This window comes from Theropithecus gelada, chromosome X (genome assembly GCF_003255815.1).
Source record: "Theropithecus gelada isolate Dixy chromosome X, Tgel_1.0, whole genome shotgun sequence".
Lineage (NCBI taxonomy): Eukaryota > Metazoa > Chordata > Mammalia > Primates > Cercopithecidae > Theropithecus > Theropithecus gelada.
Window position 1 is genome coordinate 81,335,799 of NC_037689.1, and position 17,877 is coordinate 81,353,675.

Consider the following 17,877-nt stretch of genomic DNA (forward strand, 5'->3'; position numbering starts at 1 on the left):
CCGAGTAGCTGGGACTACAGGCGCCCGCCACCACGCCCGGCTAGTTTTTTGTATTTTTAGTAGAGACGGGGTTTCACCATGTTAGCCAGGATGGTCTCGATCTCCTGACCTCGTGATCCGCCCGCCTCGGCCTCCCAAAGTGCTGGGATTACAGGCTTGAGCCACCGCGCCCGGCCTTAATATTTTCTTTGTTTTACTTTTCTATACTTTCCATGTTTTATTTAGTGTGTATTACTTTAATATTTAATATAAATATATTTAAGATTTAACATAAATATAAATATTTAATGTTTCGTAAACATGTTTAAATGATGGTGAAGCGAAGAAAAAGAGAGGCTCTAGCTCGAAGGGGCCACAAGGGTAGAGAAACGACTTCTGAGGCTACAGCTGAGGGGAAGATGTCAGCGAGTTAGGGGCAGAGCAGGGATGATCCAGATGCTAGTCCAAGTTCGAGACCAGTCTGGTCAACATGGTGAAACCCCGTCTCTACTAAAAATACAAAAATTAGCGGGCGTGGAGGCAGGCGCCTGTAATCCCAGCTATTCGGGAGGCTGAGGCAGGAGAGAATAGCTTGAATCCGGGAGGCGGAGGTTGCAGTGAGTGGAGATCCCGTCACTGCACTCCAGCCTGCCCGACAGAGCGAGACTCCGTCTCAAAAAAAAAAAAAATAAAAAAAGATGCAAGTCCAAGATGCACTTGCTTTCCGTGGAAAGACTTTTTCTTCCACTGTGCACCTAGATTTTGAAGTGGCTTGTTATTTTCCAGTTATTGCATTTGCGTGGCGAATGACTGCAATGGAAAGCATATGCTTGAGAATTCTAAGTGTGTCACGATATCTAACTGTATCACTGGTTGTTGAACCTGAAAGTCCCAGATTTGAGTTCTTAAGCATTCCCTCCTTCCTCATGATCATTACCAAATTACTAGTCACCTCTTAGGTGCCTGCCTCTATGCTAAATTGGGCGGAGGTTTTGGGGAGGAATTGAGGGAGCTTATGAGGAGAGAAATAAAAAGATAAACGAAAATGCAAAGTCACCGTGGCCTGGATGAGGTGGCTAAGGAAGGCTTAGAACTTGAGGTCAATCGGTTTAATTCTCTTATCCCGCGATTCAAGGAATAGGTGGTACTTAAGCAGAAACTTGAAAGGTTTGCAAGGTTTGAATAAGCAGAGAGCAAGAGGTGGGGGTAGAGGGAGGGGCCGGAGATGAACTGAGCAAAGGCACTGGGGTCCCGGCCGGGCCGCCCCAATGGTTGCAGACTGATTCCACGAAGCCAGTAAGCAGCGTTATCTGCAAGCTGTTGCCTTTTTTTGAAACGGAGTTTCACTCTTGTCTCCCAGGCTGGAGTGCAGTGGCACAATCTCGGCTCACTGCAACCTCCACCTCCCAGGTTCAAGCAATTATCCTACCTCAGTCTCCCGAGTAGCTGGGACTACAGGAGCACGCCACCACGCCCAGCTAATTTTTGTATTTGTATGGGGTGGGGGGAGGTTCTCCATGTTGGCCAGGCTGGTCTCGAACTCCTGACCTCAAGTGATCCGCTCGCCTCAGGCTCCCAAAGTGCTGAGATTACAGGAGTGAGCCACCGCACCCGGCCATTGCAAGCTGCTTTTATTATTTTATTTTTATTTACTTATTTTTTTGAGACGGAGTCTTACTCTGTCGCCCGGGCTAGTGTGCAGTGGCACAATCTCGGCTCACTGCAACCTCTGCCTCCTGGGTTCAAGCGATTCTCCCGCCTCAGCCTCCCGAGTATCTGGGATTACAGGCGCGCGCTACCATGCCGGACTAATTTTGTATTTCTAGTACAGATGGGGTTTCGCCATGGTAGCCAGGCTGGTCTCGAACTCCTGACCTCAGGTGATCCACCCGCCTCGGCCTCCCAAAGTGCTAGGATTACAGGAGTGAGCCACCGCGCGCGGCCTTCAAGCTTCTTATGCAGCCTTCCTTCTCCACTTTATTTTCAGCTGAATCTTTATTGCCTCAGCCTTGTGACCTGCGTGCGCACGAGGGAGCCATCCAAAGCAGTTATAGGATCTCTTTCAGCTCGAGTCCTGCCAACGCCGCCTTCCGGGCCCGCCAGCTCCCAGCTGTTCCCCGCCTGGGGCACTGGCTTCCTCAGAGCGCACCATTGCCTCCTCCCTCCCAAGCCCGCAGACTCGCCAGTTACTAAGGAGTAAAGTACCGTAGGGAGTTCCTGTTTGATAGGTCTGGCTGGAAGTGAGGCGTGTAATCTGAGCTTTTAAAGTCAAAATCTAAAATACAATAACGACCCAGAAATCCAAGTCTTTAGACCTGGAACACAAGCGTGTCTTTCAGTTTTGAAGTTTACTTTAGGTTCCTGTATAAAACTAGTCCTGTAGAAGAAAGAAGAGCCTCCTCAACATCCGGTGGGCACAGCAAGTGTGGAAAACTGAAATAGTCATCTGAGGTGTTTCGAAAATAAACCTCGGAAAGCACATTGCCTACGATGACACATTCTCGGCCCCGGGGCGGGCGAGCCCCTGGGTCGCAGCGCGCAGCTGCCAGAACCCGCCGCGCCCGCCCCGCCTACCGCTCGCGTCTCCCGCAAGGTGCAGGCTGCGCAGCGGTCGCTGACCTGTTGGCGGCGGCCGGGCGGGAGGCTGTGGGCCGCGGAGGTCTCCCGGGGTTGAGCGGAGGATGCAGGAGCCACGCGCGGAGGCCGGACGGGACTAACGGGGCAGGAGTGGCCACTGGGGCGCTGCGGTGGGGCTCTAGACCGTGGGAGGCCGGTGCTAGTGCTGGCGCGTGGTGGGCCCCGGAGGCCGCTGGAGTCCGGAGAGCTACGCGGAACCCGCAGCGCCAGGCCTGAGGGTGGGAGGGCTCTGCGGCGCCTGGCGTTCAGGCCTCCCACCACGAGGGTGGAGCAGCGTTGGATACTTGTTCCTTAGGGACCGAAGGCTCCGGTGGCACCCGGGCTGTTTCTCAGAGGACGATTAGTAACGTCTCGCCATGAGGAGCCGAAGTAACTCCGGGGTCCGGCTGGACGGCTATGCTCGGCTGGTGCAACAGACCATCCTGTGCCATCAGGTAAGTGCAGGGGTGTCGCTCGTAATCACCGAGCGAGAATGTAGCGTGTCATAACTTGGACGGAGACCTTGGATGAACTCCGTGTGTGTGTGTGTGTGTGTGTGTGTGTGAGACAGAGACCTTGCATGAACTCCACGTGAGTGTGTGTATCTGTATCTGTATCTGTAGCAGGTTCTCCCGCCCCCTCCGTGTGTGTGTGTGTGTCTGTAGCAGGTTCTCCCGCCCCCTAGCTGGGAAGGTGGTAAAGGACCCTGAAGGAAAGGTAGGTGTTGGACCAGGAACAGAGTCGGTCAGGCACCTTTAGCCAGGAGCCTCCAGTCACGGCTTCGCACCCTTCTCCAACTCCCCCCAGGCCATAGCAGGGTTCCAGGAGCAGAGTTGCAAGAAGTGTTGTCACTTGTTTATTGACATACAAACACACGCACCCAAGTTTGCGTGTCATCTCCTTCCCCTTCCCCCAAACAAAAGAGGGAAGGGAACATTTCCATTTTAAGACTAGACTATTGTGAAGGTCAGAGGCACTTTGTATAGACTGTTACATATTTTTTTTCTGCTCCTTTCTGCTGGTTTTTCATTGCTAGTTCACTAGTTCATTCTTTCTAACTAGAAAGTTAAAACTTTCTTTTAATAATACCCATTATAAATGCACTTAATACCTTTAATTGTGCCTTTAATAATACCCACATTTCAGACTTGAAAGGCTTCAGCCACTGCTTACCCCTTATGCAAGATAGCATTTGCAAAGGGCACAAAGTTTCAGTTATAAGATGAGTAAGTTCTGGGGATCTAATATACAGCAGCATGGTGACTGTAGTTAATCATACTGTATTGTATACTTGAAATTTGCTAAGAGAGTAGATCTTAAGTATTCTCAGCACACCAAAAAAAAGGTAACTGTGAGATGATAGATGTGTTAATAAATGTCATTGTGGTTATCATTTCTCAATGAATACATAAATCATCATGTTGTACTCCCTAAATATACACAATTTTTGATGTGTCAAATATAGCTCAGTAAAACTTGGGAGGGTGGGAAGATAGCATTTGCCTGCAATAGGTCAGAAGAAGAGGAGGTTATAAAACTCGAGTGGAGAAGTAGAAGACAGACCAAAGTCCCTAAAAAACCCATTTGGAAGATTCTGTTTCCTAATGTTAACACTGTATGGTTACCTTCCTGCCCTCTTTTTCTTGACCTTGCAGAATCCAGTGACTGGCTTGCTCCCAGCCAGCTATGATCAGAAAGATGCTTGGGTCCGAGATAACGTGTACAGCATCTTGGCTGTGTGGGGTTTGGGCCTGGCCTATCGGAAGAATGCAGACCGGGATGAGGATAAGGCAAAGGCCTATGAATTGGAGCAGGTACTCAAAATAAAAATACAAAGAGATCTGGAGCTGTGTGTGATTGGGGTTTGGGGGCAGAGTGGAGACTGAAGGAAGTGAAACCCACCAAAAGCTAAGATAACTGTATTTTGCCTTTCCCTCTTTCATCATCTTTCTGAAATTATATTCCAAAAAGCTTTCCTGTATTGCACTGAAGTGGTATTCTTGCAGTGGAAACTTGAAACTTGCTGATTTGAGGGAGAGGGAACAGTCTGTTCTGTTACAGTGGAAAATCCTATCCTGGGATCTTTCCTAAAATGCATAACTCTCTAAGTAAATGTATCTTGTAGTCTCCACTGTATTCTCATTGAGAAAAACGTTTGGGGGCAGGTATCTACTATTTTACTTCATTTTTTAAAATTGTGGTATTTGTATGAGGGTAAATAACATAAATCAGCAAGCCTTCTGGACTAGACACAGTAAAGACTTTTATTTGTTGATTTTTATAGCTGTGGCCACTGTTTCAGAGCCTGTTGCTTCCTCCCTCCCTCAACTCCTGAGCAAAATGAGGTCAAAGTCAGCAGATGCCTTTAAGCCAACTTTTTTTTTTTTTTTTTTTGAGACGGAGTCTCGCGCTGTCGCCCAGGCTGGAGTGCAGTGGCCGGATCTCAGCTCACTGCAAGCTCCGCCTCCCGGGTTCACGCCATTCTCCGGCCTCAGCCTCCCGAGTAGCTGGGACTACAGGCGCTGCCACCTCGCCCGGCTATTTTTTGTATATCTTAGTAGAGACGGGGTTTCACCGTGTTAGCCAGGATGGTCTCGATCTCCTGACCTCGTGATCCGCCCATCTCGGCCTCCCAAAGTGCTGGGATTACAGGCTTGAGCCACCGCGCCCGGCCTAAGCCAACTTTTAAGGCACTTCCCCTCAGTAAACAAGCATCCTTTATAGAACTGTTGAGACACAAAGGGAGCTGCATCCTCTTCAACGACCAAGAAAATAATATTAAGAAAACAATATTCTGGGCTACCGCAGGAGTTGAAGTACTCTGTTGTCAGTTATAAGACGATGTGCATTCATTTCCGTTAGTGGGAAAAATTATCTCTATACCAGCCATTTTCTCCAGTGGTCTCTCTAACACTTAGGCAATCTGAGCTCCAATCTTCATCTATAAATCAGAATATTGATATTTGGTTTTTTTACAAGTATCAGTGTAATATGGGGTTGCACTGTGTTGTCCTTAGCAACAGCAGGCATTTATTCTTCATGCAAGCCATTGTTGAGAGATACATAGGTCCACCAAAAAAAAAGTTGTTCAAGTTTTTGCTCTAGACCAGGTAGTACAGATCATTATTTTTATGACTTTTTTTGTTGTTGTTGAAACGGAGTCTCACTCTGTCCCCAGGCTGGAGTGCAGTGGCGTGATCTTGGCTCACTGCAACCTCTGCCTCCCAGGTTCAAGCGATTCTCCTGCCTCAGCCTCCCGAGTAGCTAGGACTACAGGCGCGTGCCATCATGCCTGGCTAATTTTTTGTATTTTTAGTAGAGACGGGGTTTCACCATGTTAGCCAAGATGGTCTCAATCTCCTGACCTTGTGATCCACCCGCCTCGGCCTCCCAAAGTGCTAGGATTACAGGCATGAGCCACCGTGCCCAGCCTTTTATGACTTTTATAAAAATAATACCATTGTAGAAATTTGGAAAATATAGAGGAGTGTTTAAAAAAATTCACCTGTAATCCTACCTACTCCCCTCCCCCAAATCCTACATGCTACTCAATGTTTTCTAGTTTGAGCTCAGTGTTTTGTTGCTATTTTTTACTAGAAATTAATATCAGTAGAATTGGAATTTCGTATCTGGTACAATTTGACCAATTTTTTCAATTCTATTAGAAGAAATCTGTTATCTCCCTGTAATGTTAACACTTTTTCTTATTTGGCCCAGTTATAAAGAATTTAACAGAGGAAGGGGGAAATAGTAGGGAAACATTGAATTACCCATTCTAAAATTTTAATGTTCCATTAAATAATTTTCAACATAGCCAAAAAATACCTTTCATACCACCTTAATAGTAATTAGGAATGTTTCAAAACATTATAGCAATGGGAAACATCTTTCAAAAAGAAAAGATTTTGTGGGAATTTTTAAATTTCTATGAACTTTCATTATGAATTGCAACAGGTTTTTATTATTAGGTCTCAATTTTTTTTCTCAAACCTGATTCAGTGTTAATCAGGAACCAGAAAATCATCTCTGTAAAAGGCCAGATAGTAACTACTTTTATCATTAGGGTTGTAGGTCACATGTGGTCTCTATCCAACTACTCAGCTCTGTGACTGTGGTGCAAATGCAGCCAGAGACAATGCAGTCATCCCTCAGTATATGTGTGGGATGGATTCCAGGACAGGCTGCTTATAACCAAATCTCTGCATACTCAAATTCTGCAGTCAGCCCTGTGGAACCCATCTATAAGGAAAGTCAGCCTTCCATGTACATAGGTTTCTCATTCCTGAATACTGTATTTTTGATCTGCGTTTGGTTGGAAAAAAGCCACATATAAGTGGACCTGCACAGTTCAAACTTGTGTTGTTCAGGGGTCCCCTGTATATAAAGAATGAGTGTAGTTATGTTTAAATAAAACTTAATTTATAAAAATAGCAGTGGGCTAGATTTATCCTTGATCTAGATGAGTGGTTCCAAACTCTGACTGTACTTTGCAATCACTTGGGAAGCTTTGGGAAGCTTTTTTTTTTTTTAGACTAAGTCTTGCTCTATTGCCCAGGTTGGGGTGCCATGGTGCGATCTCAGCTCACTGCAATCTCCGCCTCCCAGGTTCGAGCGATTTTCCTGCCTCAGCTCCACAGTAGCTGGGATCACAGGTGCGCGTCACCACACCCGACTAATTTTTTTGTATTTTTAGTAGAGATGGGGTTTCACCATGTTGGCCAGGTTGGTCTTAAACTCCTGATCTCAAATGACCCACCCACTTCGGCCTCCTAAAGTGCTGGGATTACAGGTGCAAGCCAGCACACCCGCCTGGGAATCTTTTAAGAAACACCCTTACTACACCACAGCTTAGAAAATTTAAATATGAATCTCTGGAAGTGGAGCTCAGTAGCATCATTATTTTTTTAAAAACTACCTGGGTGATTCTAATGTATAGCCAGTGTTAAATAATGACTAGTTATGGCCAAAATATGAACATAGATTACATCCAATAAATTCATAGATCAAATTCCCACCTATTGCAACTTTCTATTACTGTGTGGATTTTTCCCAAAACATTGATTGTTAATTTCTACCCTTCCTTCCAATTCTTACCTTGGTTTCTTTCTGAGAAATAATATCAGAGAATTGAAGAGAATTCTGGATGAAAAAAGGACAAGGGTTTAGGCAACTGCTGCATCCTAGATTGAGAGTAGAATTATGCACATGAATGTTTTAACAAATGTCTTTCTCTCAGGCATATAGATACGGTCTCATACCCATAGAAATATAGGCAGACAAATAGGGATATCTCTTTGCATTCATGGTACCATCAAATCTCAGCTTCATCTCTGGGCCTCACTCCAGTTCTGTGTGCTAAGGTGTGTTCTTTTTGTGTAGTGGTTCATCTTTTCTCATGACTTTTAACTATTACCTTTATGAGAATGACTTTCAAGTCTTCATCTCTGACCTCACTTCAATTTTAAACCTAGGTTTTCATTTGTCACCTCATCAGTTGCATCTGCATATACTGTGGCTCCTCAAACTCAATGTGTCTGAAACCTCACCTTTCCAACTAAAAACAAACTACAAAACAATGGCAACTCATCAACAATCTCTTTTTCTGTTATTACTGTCTCCATTCTACCAACCACCCAGGCAATATTACTTGGAGTATTTCCCATAGTATTTTCTGTGGAATACTAGGCCAACTAAGTTTGGGACTATGTTAAACAGCAGGTGTCTTTACTCTGTAATTTCTCAGAGCCTTTGATGTACTAATGTGCATTTTTTGTCTAAGATGGTAGTGAATTTTATAACCTTTCCAAAATCTCTTGGACTAGCACTCTATAAAACAGTGCTTGAAGTGTGCTACTTAACCTTAGAATGATTTTTGACTTCTCCCTCTTACTTTTTGATACATGCACACCAAAATCTGTTGATTCATATAATTTCTCTTGAATCTATCCCCTCTTTTCTCTTCCCTTCTGCCTCAACCTTAGTCTAAGCCCTTATCCCCTAACCCTTCTGTGAAAACCACACTTAAATTATGTCATTTCCATCCTCGACAATCTTTCTGTGGCCCTCATTTCTCCACAAGTAAAGTCCAAACATTTTGGATTGATAGGCAAGGCCCTCTACGGGTTGGTCCTAGCTTACTTTTTTCAATATTATATCACACTGGTGCCCTCCATTATACACCCAGTTCCAGCCAGGCTGATGTCTTTATTACTCCTCTAATAATCCCTTAATAAAAATACCTAACATTTGTATAAATACTTTCCATTGTACAATACACTTCCCCATAATTACCAGTATTTTATTCTCATAATACCCTGTGAATCAAGTATCATTATCCCCAATTTCCAAGTGAAGGGATTGAGGCCCAGAGATGAAGCTAGAATTTGATGGTACCATGAATGCAACCTGGGTCCTATGTCTTCAGAATCAGTATTGTTTGAATGTTTGCCTCCGTGGGAGCCTATAGACATAGCCACCTGCAAACATTTTTATGGGCTGCTTCTACATGCCTGTTCCCTTTCAATCTAAACTAATATCCTTTGAAATCCTAGCACCAATCCCACTTTTTCTGTGGTCCCTGTCCTTCCTCACAGACCACTCACTTGTACAGTGGTCACTTTCTCAGGAGTCCTTTCTTGGAACTTCTAGATCACTTGTCATCTGTGCCATTCAACATATATCTTCATTTTCTTAAATTTAAAAGACTGTGTAATCATCACATGCCAGGCCCTATAATAGATGTTAAAAAGAAAATGGGACAAAATGTTTATATGTAACCCTCAACTTTTTATTATGGAAAATTTCAAACTTAAAGGAAAGTTGCAAGAATGGTAAAATAAACATTTGCATATACTCTATATAAATTCGCTAGTTGTTAACACTTTGTCATATTTGCATACCCACCCCTACACACACACACGTTTATTTGATAAGCCATTCGAGAGTTACTTGCAGACATGTGTTTGTTTTTTAATTCAACTCCTTCATCCATTGACTTAAAGGTTTTCTGAACCTGGCCTCTGCCCCTTTTTCTCAGGGAGTTCATTATCTGATGGGGGAGACAGATATATAAGCAAGTATTTACAGTACATTAAGATAGGTACTATAGGTACTGATTTATATATTTGAGATAACTACTAAGCTCTGTGGCAACACACAGAGGTGGGAATGTCTAAACTTCTCTGGGAAAAGGCAAGGAAGACTTCAGAGAGGAGTTGTGTTTTAAAGGATAATTAGGAAATGCTGGGTGGACTATGCTGTAGTTAGTTTTTATTTTATTTTATTTTATTATTTTTTTTTTTTTGAGACGGAGTCTCGCGCTGTATCACCCAGGCTGGAGTGCAGTGGCGCGATCTCGGCTCACTGCAAGCTCCGCCTCCCAGGTTCAGGCCATTCTCCTGCCTCAGCCTCCGAGTAGCTGGGACTACAGGCGCCCGCCACCACGCCCGGCTAGTTTTTTGTATTTTTTAGTAGAGACGGGGTTTCACCATGTTAGCCAGGATGGTCTCGATCTCCTGACCTCGTGATCCGCCCGCCTCGGCCTCCCAAAGTGCTGGGATTACAGGCTTGAGCCACCGCGCCCGGCGCTGTAGTTAGTTTTTAAAACATATCTGTCCCATCTCCCTTGTCTTTATGTTCTACAAAACCTGATAGAGGTTCAATAAATATCTGATTGCACATATACCTGGGGGTAGAGAGAAAGAGGTACACAGATATGGTTGTGTAGTTATATATTCTTATAAAGTCAGTTCACAGATATATATAAATTTATGTCCTCCAAAAGAATAGGCAAGAGGGAGAGTCACTTGGTATGGGTAGAAGCCCTGGTGTATGAATGTACATGTATAATTAATAACATCTAGCACACCTGGATCAGAAAACAGTTAGTTTGGAGAACACAAAGTACAGATATCTCCCATCATTCCTACCTCCCCATGCTTCCTACTAATTTTATCTTGCCTTGGAAGTTAGAACTTGAGGATAAAAATGGCTGATAATGGCCACTAATTGAGATCCTCCACTGAATCCTTGATTCCCCAGGTTTGCTGTTTCAAGAAAATTTAGATGGGAGTAGTGGGGCTGGGTGGTAAAGGGAGTTGATGGGTTTGCAAGAGAAAAAGTGACTAAGGCAGTAAAATAGTGAAGAAGCCAATGACATGAGCCCAGGATTCTTACAGAATAATATAAATGCTGAGTTCTATATTGGTCAACTAGAGGCCGTCAATAGGTTTTTAAAAAATGAGTTCCTTTGGGCCATTGATTTAAAGACAAGACTGTTCAAGCCCCTCCCTCTGCTTCCCATTCTAATTCATCTACTGTTAGAAAAGACAGAATATGGTAGGAACCTTTGAGTATGTGGTGACATGTATCAGAATTGAATAAAGTTTCCCCACAGAGGAGGTTGTGTTAAATACTTTCCATAACAGGGTATATTAAAGAGATGGACTCTTTCATTAACATCAAAGTCATATAGATGTCTTCTTGTAGGGGTTACAATAAGTTTCCTTGCTTTATAATAAATGTTTCAGTCTTTAAAATGTGACAAGATCATGCACTGCCTATTCTTTCTCTCTTTTTAAAATTTCTTTTGATCTGTAAGGGGAGAGGACCGTTTATAGACAGAAATGACTTAAGAAAGGAGACTCTCCTACGGAAACCATTTTTATTTTTATTTTTCCCTCAATAAAAGGCTTCATAAAGAGTTGGAATTTAATCGGTACTTATCCTTATCATGACTATTGCTTGTAGTCCCATTTGAATACGTTTTGAAGAAATAACAGAATCATGTGGCTTCCAAGTAGATGAGTTTTCAGAGTTGTCCTGAAGTTGCCTCTGAGCCAGCATACCCTGGAGTAACCTGGTTGGATTTCTTTTGGACTGTGAAACAGAAAGCTTTTTGGAGAAATAGAGAAGCTGTTTGGTGCTATGTTCTTCCAAAATACATTGCCTACCCATGCCACGATTGATGGGCCCTTAGTGTCATGTAGTATATAGTTGGTGATCAGAATTTTGAGATGTTATGATTGGAAAACAAACTACTTTAAATTGTCAAGCCCTAGTAAGAGAAATAGTGATGACTTGAAACTTAAGAATTTGTGACTTTATTTCAAGGAAAAAGGGTTGAGTCAAATGAACAGATCCCCTTCATACTTATTCTTAATTGAAATTCACTTTATTCTTTAGGGGACATGTCCAGATAAATATTTCTGTGGACTCTGGAAGATAAGTCTTGGCTAGTTTAGAAAAAATAAAAGCAATGTTGTAGTGAAGTCTTTCTAGGCCATAGAATGTATTTTAGAATATCCTCAGAGCCTTAGGATTTTTGAGCTGTCTTGCCCCTTTCTCCAGGTGGAATGTCCTCTAATAGGATGGTTGGCTTATTTTTACATAAACCAGTTGGAGCTTGGATGATTTTTTTGACTTGAAGGAATCATAAAGCTTAGCTTTTGATTCCACTTTTAGCTGTAATCTGCTCTTCTGTGTACCTATAAATGTCATGTAAATAGGAACACGGGATAGGGTTACTTGTTCTCAAAAGGTCATGTACCAACTGCAGTTGCTGAGTAAGTGTTCCTGTATCTAGGGATGTTTATAACTGTCTTGTTTCCATTTATTTCTGCAGAGTGTAGTGAAGCTGATGAGAGGACTACTGCACTGTATGATCAGACAGGTATGTTATTGGTAACACCCTCCTCTCCAATAAAAGCACATTGTAATAGTATCTCTACCCCTTAGGGAATGTTTATAGCTTATATTTTCTTTCAGTTTCACAAATAGTACACACTAATTTTAGAAAATTTGGAAAATTTGGAGAGGGAGAATGTCACCCATAATCTCACAATGTAATTACCACTGGAATGTTTCTTTCTAGTCTTTTTTCACCCTCTACAAATGATTTTCGATGTGTTTTATCATTATTGTACATTCAATTGTATATGTAGGGTAGAAAGATGATATAGGTCTAAAAACCCTCATTTGGCCAGGCACTGGTGGCTCGTGCCTGTAATCCCAGCATTCTGGGAGGCCAAAGCGGATGGATTGCTTGAGTCCAGAAGTTCAAGATCAGCCTGGGCAACATGGTGAAACGTTGTCTCTACAAAAAATATAAAAATTAGGGCTGGGCATGGTGGCTCAAGCCTGTAATCCCAGCACTTTGGGAGGCCGAGACAGGCGGATCACGAGGTCAGGAGATCGAGACCATCCTGGCTAACACGGTGAAACCCCATCTCTACTAAAAAATACAAAAAACTAGCCGAGCGAGGTGGCGGGCGCCTGTAGTCCCAGCTACTCTGGAGGCTGAGGCAGGAGAATGGCATAAACCCGGGAGGCGGAGCTTGCAGTGAGCTGAGATCCGACCACTGCACTCCAGCCTGGGCGACAGAGCGAGACTCTGTCTCAAAAAAAAAAAAAAAAATTAGCGCACATGGTTGTGTGCTCCTGTAGTCCAGCTACTTGGAGATGAAGTGGGAGGATCACTTGAGCCTGGGAGGTCAAGGCTGCAGTGAGCCAAGATGGTGCCACTGCACTCCAGCCTGGGTGGCAGAGTGAAACCCAGTTTCAAAAATAAGTAAACAAAACACACACACACACACACACACACACCCTCATTTGAAACCCTTGGGGCCATCAACTTTAGAATTTCAGTTTTTCAGATTTTAAAAAGGCAGTACAGTGCATACTCCTGGCAACCTTTAATTATATGGTGTATGGTATATATACACCATATATTACCTTATGCCTTCTGCGGGTCTAGGACAGCACTATAATCAGAAACTTTAATATCTCTGAAGGGAAGCATGCAATTTCATACTAAGTGGAATAAATAAAGACTTAATTTGAATCTGGTGTTGCCAACAAATGAATTTTAATGCAAAACTTAGGGGAAAAAACCTTTTCAAAGTGTTGTAGATTTTAAGATTGGAGATAAGAAACCTTGAATTTGTATCTCATTGCAGTAATTTGCATTTTCCTTACCTCCAGTGAAGCTGAGCATCCTTTTATGTGTAGATTGAAAATTTGCATTTCCTCATGGATGAATTGTCTGCTAAGTCCTTTGCCTATCTTCTAGGTTCTCTTTCTTGCCTGTTGAAAAGTTCTTGTACATTATAGACATTAGTCCTTTGTCATATGCATTGTGAATTTTTTAGCAGTCTATCATTTATTTTTGAGGCTTGTTTGTGATATTTTTGCATACAAAAGTGTTTTTACTTTAAAAATTGTTTTATCCTAGGAGATCTTAAAGTATTTTGCCCACATCGAATCTGACCTGTCTTTTCTGGAGGTCAAGATTATGTTTTATTAGAAGAAGAAATTGAGGCCCAGATTGATAAAGTGACTGCCTACAGGCACAGGAGTCTATATCTATAGTAGAAGGAAATATGTAGTAGATAGAAAGTAGTACATAGAAATACATGATAGATAGAAAATCTTTGCTACTTTATTTTGTATTTAGATATTTGCACTTCTGTTTTTTTCTTTTTAGATAGGGGCCTCACTTTGTCGCTCAGGCTGGAGTGCAGTGGTATGATCATAATTCACTCACTGCAGCCTTGGCCTCTGGGCTCAAGTGATCCCCCCACCTCAGCCTTCCACATCACTGGGACTACAGGTGTGCACCACCATGCCTTGCGAATTTTTAAATTTTTTTTTGTAGGGACGGAATCTCACTATGTTGCCCAGGCTGGTCTCAAACTCCTGGGCTCCAGTGATCCTCCCACCTCGGCCTCCTAAAATGCCAGGATTATAGGCACGAGCCACCTTACCTGGCCAATATTTGAACTTTCTACCTTACCAAATATGTTTGAGGTCACTAATTTCAGGAACCAAATTTAAGGTATAACGGTTACTGTCATACATCAGAGGCATTAATTATCAAATTTAAATTTAAGGAACTAAGTCTTTCAGTTGTCCTTTGCACAGTATTTTCCTTCTGACTTCTAGTTTCAGCTTTTTGTTGTGAACCCAGGAAATCTAAGACAGATCTGCCAGCCTCGGCCTCCCAAAGTGTTGGGATTACAGGTGTAACCCACTGTGCTGGCCAATTACTGTTATTTTTTCCTGAAGTTTGAGTTGTCCGGCTTCAGTTCCCAGGGTTTTAAGAAAGCACAGCTGAGTTTTCAGTGACTCCAAATTAGGAAAAATGGGGGAATAAAAAGAAGGAAAAAAATTGAAAACATTATTTTGAAAGCTTATAGCCAAAAAAATTAGAATTCCATCCAAACTGTAGACGCTAATAAAAATTGAAACAAAAATTAGGCAAGACTAGAATCTAACAATGGGTATACTGTCGTTTTGAAATATAATTTTTTCTCTCTCCAGTTTCCCTTTTGCTAAAGACAAATCATGGTAGGACTGGTTTGCTTATTATACTTGGCCTAATTATTTGTATACAGTGCAGCAAGAATAATTATTTTTTACTTAGGCTTTTAAATGGGCTTTGATTGAACTTTGTTCCATAGGAGGAATCTCAGATAAGATTTTTTTTTTTTTTTTTTTGAGATGGAGTCTTGCTGTGTCACCCAGGCTGGAGTGCAGTGGCACAATCTCAGCTCACTGCAGCCTCCACCTCCTGGGTTCAAGTGATTCTCCTGCCTAAGCCTCCCGAGGACCTGAGATTACAGGTGCCCACCACCGTGCCCGGCTAATTTTTGTATTTTCAGTAGAGACGGTATTTCACCATGTTGGCCAGGCTTGTCTTGAACTCCTGACCTCATGATCCACCCGCCTCAGCCTGCCAAAATGCTGTGATTATAGGCATGAGCCACCACGCCCAGACATCAGATAACACTTCTTGAAAGCCGAGCCCAGCCATGAATTTATGTCATCAAATATCTATGAGTTGGGTGAATTTCTCCTCCTCTTGAGGTTCCAAGATAAACCTGAGGCTTCTGTGCCTGTCGGAAAGTGACATTCGTTAATTACCAAGGGTCAGAAACCCTATATGTGGACTGTGTACATGAAATATGAGGCCAGTTTTTCCAAGGGCTTTATTGCCTTCATAAGTCAAGTCTGATTCTTTAAAGGAAAGTACACCATTCCAGTCAAAGACGTGGTAAAATTACCAGTGTCTCCAACTGTGTCCTGTTACAAATGAAAACAGATTCTTATTGCACTTATGCAAATAACTGTATTGCCATAAGTTAAGAATACTCAAAAATAGTTTACAAATTCTGGAGAAAATCAGGTAGACAGAAACAAGTGTGTTCCAAATCTTGCTTATGGGAGTATACTACATTGTTAAAAGCTGTCAGTAGCTCAAAAGAGAAGTTTTAAGACTCTGAAAAACAAAACAAGCCGGGCGCGGTGGCTCAAGCCTGTAATCCCAGCACTTTGGGAGGCCGAGACGGGCGGATCATGAGGTCAGGAGATCGAGACCATCCTGGCTAACATGGTGAAACCCTGTCTCTACTAAAAAATACAAAAAAACAACTAGCCAGGCGAGGTAGCAGGCGCCTGTAGTCCCAGCTACTCGGGAGGCTGAGGCAGGAGAATGGCGTAAACCCGGAAGGCGGAGCTTGCTGTGAGCTGAGATCAAGCCACTAAACCCGGGAGGCGGAGCTTGCAGTGAGCTGAGATCGCTCCACTGCACTCCAGCCCGGGTGACAGAGCGAGACTCCGTCTCAAAAAAAAAAAAAAAAAGAAAGAAAAGAAAAACAAAACAAAGGATCAGCAAACATTTTAAGCAAAAAGTCAAAAAATTAGTTCGGTCCATGCAGTTATTTCTTGTTCTGCTTGATACTCGTGAACATTTTAGCTCTCCATGAGTCCTAGAAGTTTCTCCTCTATTCTGATGTCACAGTCTTCAAAAGTTATCAGAAACATGCATTTAAGAGCACCTATTGGAATTTTATAGCTGATTATAAAACCATCTTCTAAAAAGGACTAAAACAAGACAACAATTGTCCATGAATGAAAAAAAAGTTTTAAGGCAGCCATAATCAAAAGACACAATTGACAAAGAAATTTGTTACCTCTGTGGCACACAATAATTTTAACATAACAATGGGATTATTACCGATAATGTACGCTAAGTTATATCAGAATTGCAGGAGTTTCCTATAATTTTGGAACACATACTAATAACATATTTATACAAATACAGTCCAAAGAAAACCAAGCAACATTTCATATTTAACAATGCTTCCTATATAATTTTTATACTAAATAAGCCAAATTATGACATTTTTGGACTTCAGGGAACCTAATGTCTTAAAGGATTAATTAGGTTAGAAAAAGACATAATTTATAATTTGATTTTGGAAAATTTGTCAAATATAAAAGTTTAAAATGCTTGATATTACAAAATAGTATTACAGGTCATTGTTTAACCAAAGTGCTAATTCAAGGACTTCAAAGAAAGTGAAAACCTTCATTCTTTGAGAGAAGAGACTTAATTTTCTAAACAAGAAGCCCTAATAAAAACAGCTTGAAGCCAATTACATTTGTTTTTCAAAATTTTGTAAATAATCTATAAAGTTTAACCTTGATTATAAAATGTAACTTCTATAAGCCTTTTATAACCTTTATTAAGGAGTTGGAGGAGTTGGTTAATGCTTTAAGAAAAACTTGTTAATCTGACACAGGGGTCCATGTACTGCTTTTGCATCCGTGTGCCTTTGACACTAATGATTCATTTATAGAGAAACTGAACTTATTTTATCTTTAAAAATTGGCCTTTACAAACTTATACGCTCTCCTCTTCCACGATAGTTCCTGGCCCTTGAGGAATCAAATAGCTTTAATTGTTTTTTGCCCTATATTTCAGGAATGCAGTTTATTTTGATTGGCATCTTCCACAGGGCCTGAAGATGAGGCTTTAATTGCTGTCGGTGTTTAAGATTTAGCAGGACCTGATGTCCTTTTTAGACCCAGGAGTTAAAGCCCTCTAAGTCAATGTCACAAGGACTTTAAAAGCACATACAGGAAGATACATGGATATAATAACCTTAGTTAAAAAAAAAAATTTTTTTTTTAATCTCAGTTTTTTCCTAAGCAAAACCAAAACTTAACAATAATATTTGGGGCCGGGCGCGGTGGCTCAAGCCTGTAATCCCAGCACTTTGGGAGGCCGAGACGGGTGGATCACAAGGTCAGGAGATCGAGACCATCCTGGCTAACACGGTGAAACCCCGCCTCTACTAAAAAATACAAAAAACTAGCCGGGCGAAGTGGCGGGCGCCTGTGGTCCCAGCTACTCGGGAGGCTGAGGCAGGAGAATGGCGTAAACCCGGGAGGCGGAGCTTGCAGTGAGCTGAGATCCGGCCACTGCACTCCAGCCTGGGC

The 17,877-nt window shown here is 42.3% G+C and overlaps 1 protein-coding gene across 5 annotated transcripts in view; it reads left to right on the top strand.

Moving 5' to 3' along the window:
• Positions 1-2,541: 2,541 nt before the first annotated feature.
• The window catches only part of PHKA1 (phosphorylase kinase regulatory subunit alpha 1), a 133,481-nt gene continuing 118,145 nt past the window's right edge, over positions 2,542-17,877 (top strand). For 3 of the 5 annotated variants that reach the window (XM_025372152.1, XM_025372153.1, XM_025372155.1), the window contains exons 1-3: positions 2,542-3,050; positions 4,251-4,409; positions 12,218-12,265. In XM_025372152.1, coding sequence (XP_025227937.1) covers positions 2,973-3,050; positions 4,251-4,409; positions 12,218-12,265 — 285 coding nt within the window. In that variant the 5' untranslated portion in view covers positions 2,542-2,972. The remainder of the gene's footprint in view (positions 3,051-4,250; positions 4,410-12,217; positions 12,266-17,877) is intronic. The other 2 variants (XM_025372154.1, XM_025372156.1) reach the window with 1 other exon arrangement.